Here is a 12,975-nt window from a genome sequence, read left to right on the forward strand (position 1 = left end):
AAGAACCCCGCTGGATTCTTTATTTTATTTTTTTCCACCTTCCTACCTTGTTAGAAGTGAAAACCCTTCTCTTTGTAGCATTCTGGCTGTTCTCTCTTTAAGTCTCAGGTCGGATTTGTAGGTGTTCAGGATGATTTGAAAGTTATCTAGGTAGGTTGGTGGGGCCAGGTGAGATGGGGACCCTACTCCTCCACCATCTTACCTTGCCTCCGCCTTATTTCTTTGGCTCACATAATTATGGAGCCTTGATCAATCTTAAATCTGTAGGCAGATTGGCAGGCAGGAAACCAAGGAAGGGAGGAGTTGCAGTTCCAGTCCAAAGGCAGTCTGTTGGCAGAATTCCTTTTTGCAGGGGAGTTGAAGATTAATAATAATAATAATGGAGTAGATGGGCACCTGGGTGGCTCATTCATTTGAGCAGCTGACCCTTAGTTTCATCTCAGGTTATGGTCTCAGGGTCATGGGATGGAACCTGGCATTGGGCTTCCTGCTCAGCGGGGTATCTGCTTGAGTATTCTCTCCCTTTGCCCATCCACCTGCTTGCGTACATGTGCACACTCTCTCTTAGGTAAATAAATCTTTAATAGTAATAATAATAACTATAATAATGGAGTAAAAGGGGATCCCTGGGTGGCAGCGGTTTGGCGCCTGCCTTTGGCCCAGGGCGCAATCCTGGAGATCCGGGATCAAATCCCACGTCGGGCTCGCGGTGCATGGTGCCTGCTTCTCCTTCTGCCTGTGTCTCTGCCTCTCTCTCTCTCTCTCTCTCTCTCTCTCTCTGTGACTATCATAAATAACTAAAAAAAAAAAAAATGGAGTAAAAGTCCAACTTCCCTTTGGTATTCAGGATCAGTCACCCCATCCAGCGCAGTAACTCTTTTCCTTGCTTTTTGATTCAGAGGCTTTTGGTGCCCAGAGTGGCTAGCAGTAGTATTAACTCCACTTCAATGGAATTATTGGTTTCTGCTAGAAACATTCCTCCCTTTGAAACTAAGACTTCTAGGCCAGTAGAGCATAAGTTCATGGTGACAGGAAGCAGAAATTTTGCTAGTGGGTCACTGAGGGTCTTAGTGAGTGGTGCCACTTCCATTTCCATCCCTTGGTTCTTTGGCCTTTGAATCCTGGCTATAGGTGAAATAGCACCATATATTGGACTCTGATTCAAAGCATATGTAGCATCCTGGAGGACCTTGCCCCAGCTTTGGAAGGTGTTGGCATCTACTTGGTGCTGTAATGGAGTCTTCAGAAGACCATTCTATCAAGCCAGCTAACCTGGTGAATTCCATGAATATGGGCCCATTGCCACACTTCATTTATTCTCATTGGAATTGAGTTCTTTGATTAAAATCAGTATTGTGTGGAATACCATAATGGTATTTAAGGCATCTGTAAATCCATGGTTTAGTTTTGGCAGAAGTATTGTGTGCAAGAAAAGCAAAATCTGTATCCAGAGTATTTATTTCAGTACGAACCAACACCACCCTTTCCATGATGAAACCAGTCCACTGTAATCAACCTGCCACCAAGTAGCTTGCTGATCACCTCCGGAATGGTGCCATATGAATGGTGTTCAGAACTGGTCTTTTCTGCTTGCAGATGGGGTACTCAGCAGTGTCTGTAGCCAGGTTGGCTTTGATCAGTGGACATCTATGTTGCTAAGCCCATGGATAACCTCCGTCCCTGCCATGGCTACTTTTCATGAACCCATGAGATATGACAGGGGCAGCTGGGGAAAGAAGCTGACCTCTTTGCCTATTGTGTATGTTTGCTGCTGCTTTTTTTTTTTAAAGATTTTATTTATTTATTCATGATAGACACAGAGAAGAGAGAGAGACAGAGACACAGGCAGAGGGAGAAGGCCCCACGCCGGGAGCCCCATGCGGGACTCGATCCCGGGACTCCAGGACCGCGCCCTGGGCCAAAGGCAGGCGCCAAACTGCTGAGCCACCCAGGGATCCCCTGTTCGCTGCTTCTTTAACTCCTTTGTAATCCCTTTCATTTGTTCCATAAGTTCATTTGACCCTTAGTTTCATCTCAGGTTATGGTCTCAGGGTCATGGGATGGAACCTGGCATTGGGCTTCCTGCTCAGCGGGGTATCTGCTTGAGTATTCTCAAGCAGAATACTCTGCTGGTCACATTCATGTTTTTACCACAGAGTATTCCTCAAATATTTATTGAGCATCAGCTGAGTGTCAGGTGCTTTTTGAGATATTGGGATTATAGACCATGGTCTCTGCCCTCATGGAACTTAGGTTAATTATTTTTAAAAATTATTAAATACTAAATAGTAACATAATAACTATACTAGAAATTGACAGGTGCTAATGAAAAAAGTAAAGAGGGGGAGCGGCTGAGAATGCTGAAGGTGGGTATAGTCAGTTTGTGTTATTATATTGTTATATCAATCAGGATAGACTTCATTGAGGAGGTGATTTGTGAGTGAATAATCAAAGGCAGTGAGGTGATTAACCATGAGAAAATCTGAGCAACAATGTTCTTCAGCTGCTATGTTCTAGGATCAGCAGAGACCTGTGTCTGGAGCAGAATGAGCTAGGGGAAAATGGTAGGTTGGGAGGGGAAGTTAGGTAGAGGACAGATTATGAATGGTTTTGAAGGCCACTAAAGGGCTTTGGTGTTATTCTGGGTGAAATGGGGAGCCATTCAAGATTTTGAACAGAAGATCAATGTGATCTGACTTATATTTCAAGAAGTGTTTGCAATGTTGAGAATAGAGTGTAAACTGGAAGAATATTTAGGGAACTGTCACATTAATCCAAGTAAGAAATTAGACCCAGGATGTTAGCAATGAAGGTGTTTAGATTTTGATACTATGTTGAAGATAAAGCCAAACTTATTTCCTAATGTGTTAGATTTGGGTGTTAGAGAGCTTTCAGAGAAGAGGATGAATCAACAAAAAACCAGGAATGAACTGACCAGTGAGACAGGAGGAAAACCAAGAAAAATAAGATATCCTGGAAGTGAAGTAAAAAAAGTATATTGAGTTCTAAGGAAGGGCCCCTGTGTCAGATGTTTTGACAGGTAAAATAAGCTGAGGTCTGAGAATTGATCATTGGCTTAGCAATCTTCCCAAATGTTAAAGGGGTTTGGTATAACCCATCTGTTTGTTAAACATTAGGATCCTTGTATCTGACTCCAAATTCTGTGCATTTTCAACTATTCCAGGGAATGGAAATCAGCCTAAAAATGCTGGTAGGATTAAGTACAATTTTGCAAGACTATTTTAAGTTGTACTGACCAGTTTGGATTTTATTCTATGAATTATTGAAGGTTACAGGTAACATGATAAGGCTGATGTTTAGAAAGAGAACTCTGAATTAGCAATGCCTCTGGAAAGAAATGGCCATTTGATACAAATAATTCTCTTGAACTTCCCTACCTTAGTAATTTTTAGGATTGGTGCTTACATTTCTTATTTTCCACTTGTCATTTCCCTTGGTTATTTAGTACTAAAACTTATAGGATGAAGTCTATTTACTTAGTTAAGTTAATGTTTAAATTCTATCTATACTGGTATTTTCATTTTAAAATAGAGATAAAGTCTTTCCAGGTATCAAATGAAACTGTGCTGTTTCAGCAAAATGATTTTAATGTTTAAATGACAGTTGCTCAGGTATATGGTTCTTCATTCTTTGAGATGTTTAAGAATATTTCTAAAGTCTTTTTTGATCAGATGTTTTCTCTGTGATCTAAAAAATACTTTGTTGCAACATGTTTACATTTCCAAGCAGCTGTTTCATGACTTGTTGGAATATAGGTCTCATTTTGTCCAATTTCCACAGGTATCTTCTCTTAATGGATCTCCAAGATAGAAACGAAAAGCTCTTTTATAGCGTGCTAATGTCTGACCTTGAGAAATTCATGCCTATTGTTTATACCCCCACTGTGGGTCTGGCTTGCCAGCAATACAGTTTAGCATTTCGGAAGCCAAGGTATGTAAACTTTGCATTTTAAATACCTTTGTGTATTTAATTTTTTGTAAAGTTTTTGCAGTAATTAAAGCAAATCATTGAATGGTATTTAAGTTTAGAAAAATGTAATCAAATTTCATTTAAAAGAACTTAGGTATAAATGTATGTAAACACTAAAATATAGTATTTTCTTTTAGATTTAAGATCATAGAAAAGTATTATAAACATATTTAGGTTTCCTTTTATAGACAAGTGAACTTATTTTTTGTTTGGAAAGAAAGAGATTAATAATAATTAAGCTTTTCTTTGATATGCTAATAACACATATCTATTTTAGAAGTTAAAGCAAGGATTCCAAATTCTAATGAAAAAGAATATATTTTCTCAATCAAGAGTAGGCATTAAAGTAGCTATTTTGCTTATTTTCCTTAAGTGAAATAGTAGTAACCTTTAAAGATGTATAAAATATAGAATATAGAATATAGTTTTTCTAAATCCATAGCTTTATTAATTATATTACTGTAAATACTTTTGAAGCAGGGAACAATTGAAATAAATATTAATACTTTTAACAGCAAAAAAAAAATACTTTTAACAGCAACAACAACAAAATTCAAGTTGAATGTATTTATGCTACTTATCACTCTGAATTTGAAGATCAAAAAGAAATGTTTATAAGTTTATACCACAAATATAAAAAGCCTGTTAAAAGTACTTCTACTGGAAATAGTATTGGAATAGTATTTCAATAGTATTTGAATAGTATTTCAAATGTAATACCTCAAAGTTAGATTGAATATATGGATTTCCCATAGATATATTGATGTAGTGGTAATATTTAGCACACTTGTGCCACATTACTCTCTGTATAAATGAAACAATTAGCCACATCATCTCTTGTATAAAGAAAATAATTAGAGGAATATCTGTAAATGGTCTCTTAAATTACATTAATAGCACATATCTATATTGCAGTTATAAAAGTTATATTAACAGTGAGTAAATATTTTATTCATAGAGCAAGAGTTAGAAGTATATTTATTATCATGTAAACAATACGTACTCATTATTGAAAAAAATGAGAAAATACAAACACACAAAAGGGAGAAATGCTTTAAAAATACGTAATGTCACAATACCAGAAAACCTGTAAATACACACGAATACATACTGTTTTCCTTATACAAGGGATCATACTATAAAAGCTCTTCATTATCTGACTTTCCAGAGTGACATCATGAACATGTCTTCAAGTCTATAAAGTATATTTCTACATAAAGAATCTTAGTAAAAGCATAAGTGTATAACACTTGGCTGTTTTAAAATGTAATTTAAGCATATTTTTTTGAAATTCTAACTTCTTGTGAGATCTTGAGAAATACTAACAACTATAAGAGATGTAGAAGAGGAAGCCTGGGTGGCTCAGTGGTTGAGTGTCTGCTCTGCCTTTGGCTCAGGGCATGATGCTGGGGTCCTGGGATCGAGTCCCACATCAGGCTGCTTCTCCCTCCACCTGTGTTTCTGCCTCTCTCTATGTGTCCCATGAATAAATAAATAAAATCTTTTAAAAAAGAAAGAGATGTAGAAGGGTGTAGTTCAAAATATTTGGATTCAAGTTGACATAGAAGTCTCAGTATTATTTTTTGAGCATGAAGTATGCACTAGGCAATTTTTTAAGGGTTTAGGATATATTAGTATACATATAAATCTAAGAGCAGAAGAAGTAGGGAAATAAAAAAGAGTGAATTATCTAAAATATTTGAAGGGTAGTAAGTGTTAGAGAAACTAGAGCAGGAAAGGGGGATTTGGCGAGCCAGTTGCTTTGTGCGGGGCCAAGGGTGGGCAGTTGCAATTTTAAATAAAGTGGACAATGTAGGGCCCCATTAGAAAAATATATTGTAGGAATGAGGGGGCGGTCATGTAGATACAAAAGGAAACATATGCCAGGCAGGAGGAATAGCCAGTGTCAAGACCATAAGGGGGGACATGCCTGGGGATGTGCAGCATAGAAGCCAGAGTCCTGGCAGTGTGAGAGAGGGGAGAGTAGTAGGTGAGGTCTTTGATGTAAAATCAGTGAGAGTATAGAACCTGTAGTTTCTTGTAGGCTAGAGAACTTCAGCTTTTACTATTAGTTAAATTGATAGAAGAATCAAATAGCCTGTTTAGCAGGACAGTGCAGTAAACTCAGTGAGAGAGGATGGGGTCTCAGATTAGGGCAGCATCAGAATTAGGGGTGATGGAATTATTCTAGATAAAAAAATCATGAGGATTACCTGTTAGATTAGAGACTTCCTGGAACAGTGTTTAGAAGTATGGGCTCTGGAGTAGATTGCCTATTTTCATGTATTTGGTTTTGCTGTTTGTTTTAGTCTTTAATAAATTATTTACCCTTTGTATGCTTCAATTTCCTCTGTAACATTGGGATTAAACTACAGCCCACCATCCTTTATCTTCAATTTTTAAATTTAAATTTGAAAGCCAAAATATAAAAAAAATCTCATTTAGAATAAAACCTGATCTGTCTGAACCCACCCAGTAGCAAGTAGAACTGAATTTATAAATGGATATTTATAGTATTTATCTGACTGAGTGTCATCTGTTTATCTTTAGACATGTTAATGTTTTTGATTACATGGTGCTTTGTCAAAAAGAAATAAATTGATAGATAAAGGGAAAGGGAAGAGGAGGAAGTGGGGCAGGTGGGGCAGGAGGTAGCATAGCATTTGAAGCAAAATGCTCACAAATGTTGAATGTAGGTGGCAACGTTCATCTTATCCTTTTCAACTTTTCCATGGTATTTGAAATTTAGGTAAAGGAATGCTTTACTAACAGAAAAAGTAGTTCCTAAAACCATTTCTATATGGTCTCTACAGGTAGTTTCCTGTCATGTTGATTTTTAATGTGTATATTAAACTTCTGATGATTTTGAAATTCTTTAATGAAATAATTCTCCTGGCCTCTCCTATAACTATAAAAAAAAAGGAACCTGTTTGAAAATGTGTTATGTGGCATATATTTAGACATTGTATTTAATTGGAAAGAAAACTGTGATGGTGTTTGAATAATGATGGCTCTTTCAGACCTTAATTAGCATGTTAGACTATATTTTAAGCCAAAATTGACAAATGTCTATTAAATCTTTCCTACTGCAATAGCATGTATTCTAAGACATTCAACAGGAGGATTATATCTCTTGTTATATTTACTTTGTGTATTTGGTGATAGCAATTAGGAGCATAGTAAAAGTTAAGAGTTAATAGTACAAGTACTAAGCTTAATACACTTGCAAAGAGGTATATCTTTTGATCTCATACTTTTTAAACTTTTTTAAAAAAGGATTTTAATTATGTATTCAGCAGAGAGCGATCCAGGGGGTGAGAGTGCACAAGCAGGGGGAAGAGAGGCAGAGGGAGAGGGAGAAGCAGGCTTCCCGCTGAGCAGGGAACCCAACTCGGTTCTATCCCAGGACCTTGAGATTGTGACTGAGCTGAAGGCAGATGCTTATCCAACTGAGCCACCCCAGGCACCCCTGATCTCATACTTTTTAATACGTCTTTGTGATAGTGATGCGGGCTGGCTAGGTCCAAGGTTCCAGAGGGAGGTTCCCACAGGAACAGCAAAGAGAGTCCTTGACTTCATGCAGGTTAAAAATCAAACTTGAGCCAAGAGGAGGTGAAACAGTTTATTAAAGGTAGAGAGAATACAGATACCAGTATCTCAGGTGTCTGAGAGCCTGAGAAAGGAAGGAAGGGTGAGTTTTGTCTTTGCTTGGGGCCTAGGATTTTTATTGAGGATGGTGGTCTGGTGCACACATCTTCTCAGTAATTCAGGATCAAAGAGAAGTATTTAGGGGTTCTCCCTTGTGCCCTGCAGCCAGGGTTCTTGTTGAGTCAATGATCTTAGAAAATGTTCATGACTACCCTGCCCAGTAACTCCTTCGATGTTATCTATTGTGCTTGAAGACTCTGAAGAAATCATTAAATCTTTGACCTTTATGAGTAGGACATGTATTATGTATTCTGTATGGTGTGTGTAAGGGAAGTGAGGTGTAGGTCCTAGCAAGAGTGGAAGCAGGAAAAAGAGTGAATAAAGTAATTTTTCATGGGAATCTTTTAGTTTCCCCTTCTCAATATGATACTTTTCTATGTTTAGGTACTTATTATTCATTTTGAATATGGCATTAAAATCTGACTGGGTATCCAAAAATAAATTCTTAAATGGATAACTCTTCCAGATTTTTTTTTTCCTAAGGTATGATACTGGAGTATCCATTTATTGGTCTTGTATGGAATTTCTTTTTTTCTTTGGCATAGATACTTTGTGTGGGTTTTTCAAGATGTTGCGAATAATGATTTTTAAGAATGTTGAGTTTGTTTGGATTATCTTGTTCCCACATACCCATAACATTTTAATTTTTGCAGAACTTCCAGTATTTGGTAGTGCAATACAGTTATGTCAGCACATCGAATTGTGGCTAATTTGTAGATAGAGGTGATTTTTGGAGCTAGGGATGATTCTTTTTGTATTTTTGCAGAATGCTGAGCTTACTACGTTACTTAAGTTATTTGTATTCTGTAAAACTTTTTTTTAAAGAAAAATTATGTCCAAATTAATAATGCAGGTATACATAAGGGACAGCTAAAGCAGGTATACATAAGGGACAGCTAAAGCAGATTTGTTATTTTTTTGGAAATATTTCTACCTGTTATATTTTATACTGCATTTTCCAAGAATCATCTTTCTCTCTCTTATAAGCTCTTATTAGTTAAATATTGTTTTACCATGCCTTTGGCAATTAATCATGTTCCTACTTTGGTATTTCTAATGTTCTATCAAAGTACTCTTGGTCTGTTTTTATTTTACTTATTTATTTATTTTTTATTGAGGTATATTGACATATATTAGTTTCAGGTATACAACATAATGATCTGGTACTTGTATATTGTGAAATGATCACCATAATAAGTCTAGTTAATAGTTAACATATGTTGCCATACATGGGCACAAAAATTTTTTCTTGTGACAACTTTTAAGATCCATTCTCTTAGCAACTTTTTTTTTTAAAGAATTATTTATATATTTGAGAGAGAGGGAGAGAGCATACACAGAGGGAGAGGGAGAAGCAGATTCCCCCCTGAGCTGGGAGCCTGATCAGGGCTCAATCCCAGGACTCTGAGATTATGACCTGAGCCAAAGGCAGATGCCCAACCACTGAGCCACCCAGGTACCCCTAATTTGTGCCTTTTGAATCTCTTCACCCACTTCACCTACTTCCCATCCCCCATATTTGGTCATCACAATCTGCTCTATCTTTGAGCTTAGGTTTTTTTTTTTTTTTTTTTTTTTTTCTTTCTTTCTTCTCTTGGTCTCTCTTGTTGACATTTTACTCTTTATTTAGTCCCAAATAGATTATAAGTATCTAGAGAAAAGTGATCATATTTTATAAATTATTCCTGTATTTCCTGTGCTTTTAAGCTTAGTGCCTAGTTAGTGCTGAATTAATATGTTATTTGCTACCTCATAGAAAGAGTAACTTAATATTATTCTATTCATTCATTCACACACACACACAAAAACATAGAGTACTGGTATGTTCTTTATTTCTCCTACTATTTAAGCAAATTATTTTATAAAGTAAATTTTCGTAAAATTGATCTGAAAGGAATTGGACTCATTCTAAGGAATCAGGCTATGAAGAAGTAAAATTTAGATTACAGATAAGAACTTTAAACTCTTATCCTCCTTTCATCTACTAATCTTTATCCAGTAGATCACTAATAGATTTTTGGCAAAAAGAATGAGCTAATAAAACAGTTTGTGTTTTTTTTAAAAAAAGACATTTCCAGAGTTTGATCTGACTAGTACCATTAATTAGTTTGCCAGAAGTTATGGTGAAAACAGCATTCGGTGCTAAAGTTTTTTATTTTTTTTAATTTTATTCATCCATTCTTGAGAGACACCCAGAGAGAGAGAGAGAGAGAGAGAGAGAGAGAGAGAGAGGCAGAGACACAGGCAGAAGGAAAAGCAGGCTCCATGCAGGGAGCCTGACGTGGGACTCGGTCCGGGGTCCCCAGGATCATACCCTGGGCCAAAAGCGGCGCTAAACCGCTGAGCCACCCGGGCTGCCCTCAGTGCTAAAATTAATTGAAGAAAAGTTGAATTAACTGAAATTAAACAGGATTCTTTACCATAAGATTTCTTAGGATAATACCTATTTGCAAATTTTTGGAGGGTGGTATTAAATTTAATATAGGTAATATACCTTGCATAATTCTTGGCACAAGGTAGGTGTTCCTAGGTAGTAATTAGAACTGATATTATTATAACTCCCAGGTTTGTTGATGACTAAATGGATAAATGGATGATGGTATCATTCACTGAGTTTTAGAATAATGGAATATGTTTGTAAGGGAGATAGAAAGTTCTTTTGAGGACATGTTGAGTTTTTTTTTTTTTTTAAGATTTTGTTTAGGGAGAGTGCACATGAGCAAGGGGGAGGGGCAAAGGGACAGGGAGAAACAGACTCTCCTGCTGAGCAGGGAGCCCCAAGCGGGGCTCAGCTTGATTGCAGGACCCTGAGATGATGACCTGAGTCAAAGGCAGATGCTTAACTGACTGAACTACCCAGGCACCCCAGAGGACTTCGAAATAAGGAAGTCTGGTAGGCAATTAAATGTATGGACCTAGAACTTAGTAGATAATATATTTAAAGCTCTTATATCTCAACTTACACATTTCATATGCTATATAAATGGTACCTGTTTTGATTTTGACAATTACTAAGATTATCAACAAGACTAATTGTCAGAGTTGGTCAATAAGATGTTCTATTTGTTTTTTTTTCCAGAAAATTCTTAGAAAAATGAATAAAAGGATATATTGAGATGAACCAAAACAAAATGCTAAAATTGTTTTTCTACATTTATAGTTATTTGTATACATATTTCCTTCAAAATTCCAAAAAGGACTGTTTGTTACTTAAATTGTGAGGTCTAAGCTTTTATTATCCTAAATACAATACAGAAACAATCTTAACTATACTGTGATTAGATCATGATTAGATTATGATTAGAAATCGAAATTATTGGGGCACCTGACTCAGTCAATATAGCATCTAACTCTAACTCCGGATCTCAGGGTCATGAGTTCAAGCCCCATGTTGGAGATGGAGATTATTTTAAAAATAAATAATTAAGAAGCACCTTTTTTTTTTTTTTTATTTATTGGTGTTCAATTTACTAACATACAGAATAACACCCAGTGCCCGTCACCCATTCACTCCCACCCCCCGCCCTCCTCCCCTTCTACCACCCCTAGTTCGTTTCCCAGAGTTAGCAGTCTTTACGTTCTGTCTCCCTTTCTGATATTTCCCACACATTTCTTCTCCCTTCCCTTATTTTCCCTTTCACTATTATTTATATTCCCCAAATGAATGAGAACATATAATGTTTGTCCTTCTCCGACTGACTTACTTCACTCAGCATAATACCCTCCAGTTCCATCCATGTTGAAGCAAATGGTGGGTATTTGTCATTTCTAATAGCTGAGTAATATTCCATTGTATACATAAACCACATCTTCTTTATCCATTCATCTTTCGTTGGACACCGAGGCTCCTTCCACAGTTTGGCTATCGTGGCCATTGCTGCTAGAAACATCGGGGTGCAGGTGTCCCGGCGTTTCATTGCATTTGTATCTTTGGGGTAAATCCCCAACAGTGCAATTGCTGGGTCGTAGGGCAGGTCTATTTTTAACTCTTTGAGGAACCTCCACACAGTTTTCCAGAGTGGCTGCACCAGTTCACATTCCCACCAACAGTGTAAGAGGGTTCCCTTTTCTCCGCATCCTCTCCAACATTTGTTGTTTCCTGCCTTGTTAATTTTCCCCATTCTCACTGGTGTGAGGTGGTATCTCATTGTGGTTTTGATTTGTATTTCCCTGATGGCAAGTGATGCAGAGCATTTTCTCATATGCATGTTGGCCATGTCTATGTCTTCCTCTGTGAGATTTCTGTTCATGTCTTTTGCCCATTTCATGATTGGATTGTTTGTTTCTTTGGTGTTGAGTTTAATAAGTTCTTTATAGAGATTGGAAACTAGCCCTTTATCTGATATGTCATTTGCAAATATCTTCTCCCATTCTGTAGGTTGTCTTTGAGTTTTGTTGACTGTATCCTTTGCTGTGCAAAAGCTTCTTATCTTGATGAAGTCCCAATAGTTCATTTTTGCTTTTGTTTCTTTTGCCTTCGTGGATGTATCTTGCAAGAAGTTACTGTGGCCGAGTTCAAAAAGGGTGTTGCCTGTGTTCTTCTCTAGGATTTTGATGGAATCTTGTCTCACATTTAGATCTTTCATCCATTTTGAGTTTATCTTTGTGTATGGTGAAAGAGAGTGGTCTAGTTTCATTCTTCTGCATGTGGATGTCCAATTTTCCCAGCACCATTTATTGAAGAGACTGTCTTTCTTCCAATGGATAGTCTTTCCTCCTTTATCGAATATTAGTTGCCCATAAAGTTCAGGGTCCACTTCTGGATTCTCTATTCTGTTCCACTGATCTATGTGTCTGTTTTTGTGCCAGTACCACACTGTCTTGATGACCACAGATTTGTAGTACAACCTGAAATCTGGCATTGTGATGCCCCCAGATATGGTTTTCTTTTTTAAAATTCCCCTGGCTATTCGGGGTCTTTTCTGATTCCACACAAATCTTAAAATAATTTGTTCTAACTCTCTGAAGAAAGTCCATGGTATTTTGATAGGGATTGCATTAAACGTGTATATTGCCCTGGGTAACATTGACATTTTCACAATATTAATTCTGCCAATCCATGAGCATGGAATATTTTTCCATCTCTTTGTGTCTTCCTCAATTTCTTTCAGAAGTGTTCTATAGTTTTGAGGGTATAGATCCTTTACATCTTTGGTGAGGTTTATTCCTAGGTATCTTATGCTTTTGGGTGCAATTGTAAATGGGATTGACTCCTTAATTTCTCTTTCTTCAGTCTCATTGTTAGTGTATAGAAATGCCACTGACTTCTGGGCATTG

At 37.0% G+C, this 12,975-nt stretch overlaps 1 protein-coding gene across 4 annotated transcripts in view; it reads left to right on the top strand.

The window, feature by feature from the left end:
- ME1 (malic enzyme 1) overlaps positions 1 to 12,975 on the top strand; it is a 213,043-nt gene that overhangs the window by 47,483 nt on the left and 152,585 nt on the right. For all 4 annotated transcript variants that reach the window (XM_077903231.1, XM_077903230.1, XM_077903233.1 and 1 more), the window contains exon 3: positions 3,802 to 3,951. In XM_077903231.1, the coding sequence (XP_077759357.1) occupies positions 3,802 to 3,951 (150 nt within the window). The remainder of the gene's footprint in view (positions 1 to 3,801; positions 3,952 to 12,975) is intronic.

Source organism: Canis aureus, chromosome 7, assembly GCF_053574225.1.
Source record: "Canis aureus isolate CA01 chromosome 7, VMU_Caureus_v.1.0, whole genome shotgun sequence".
In the NCBI taxonomy this organism is placed as follows: Eukaryota; Metazoa; Chordata; class Mammalia; order Carnivora; family Canidae; genus Canis; species Canis aureus.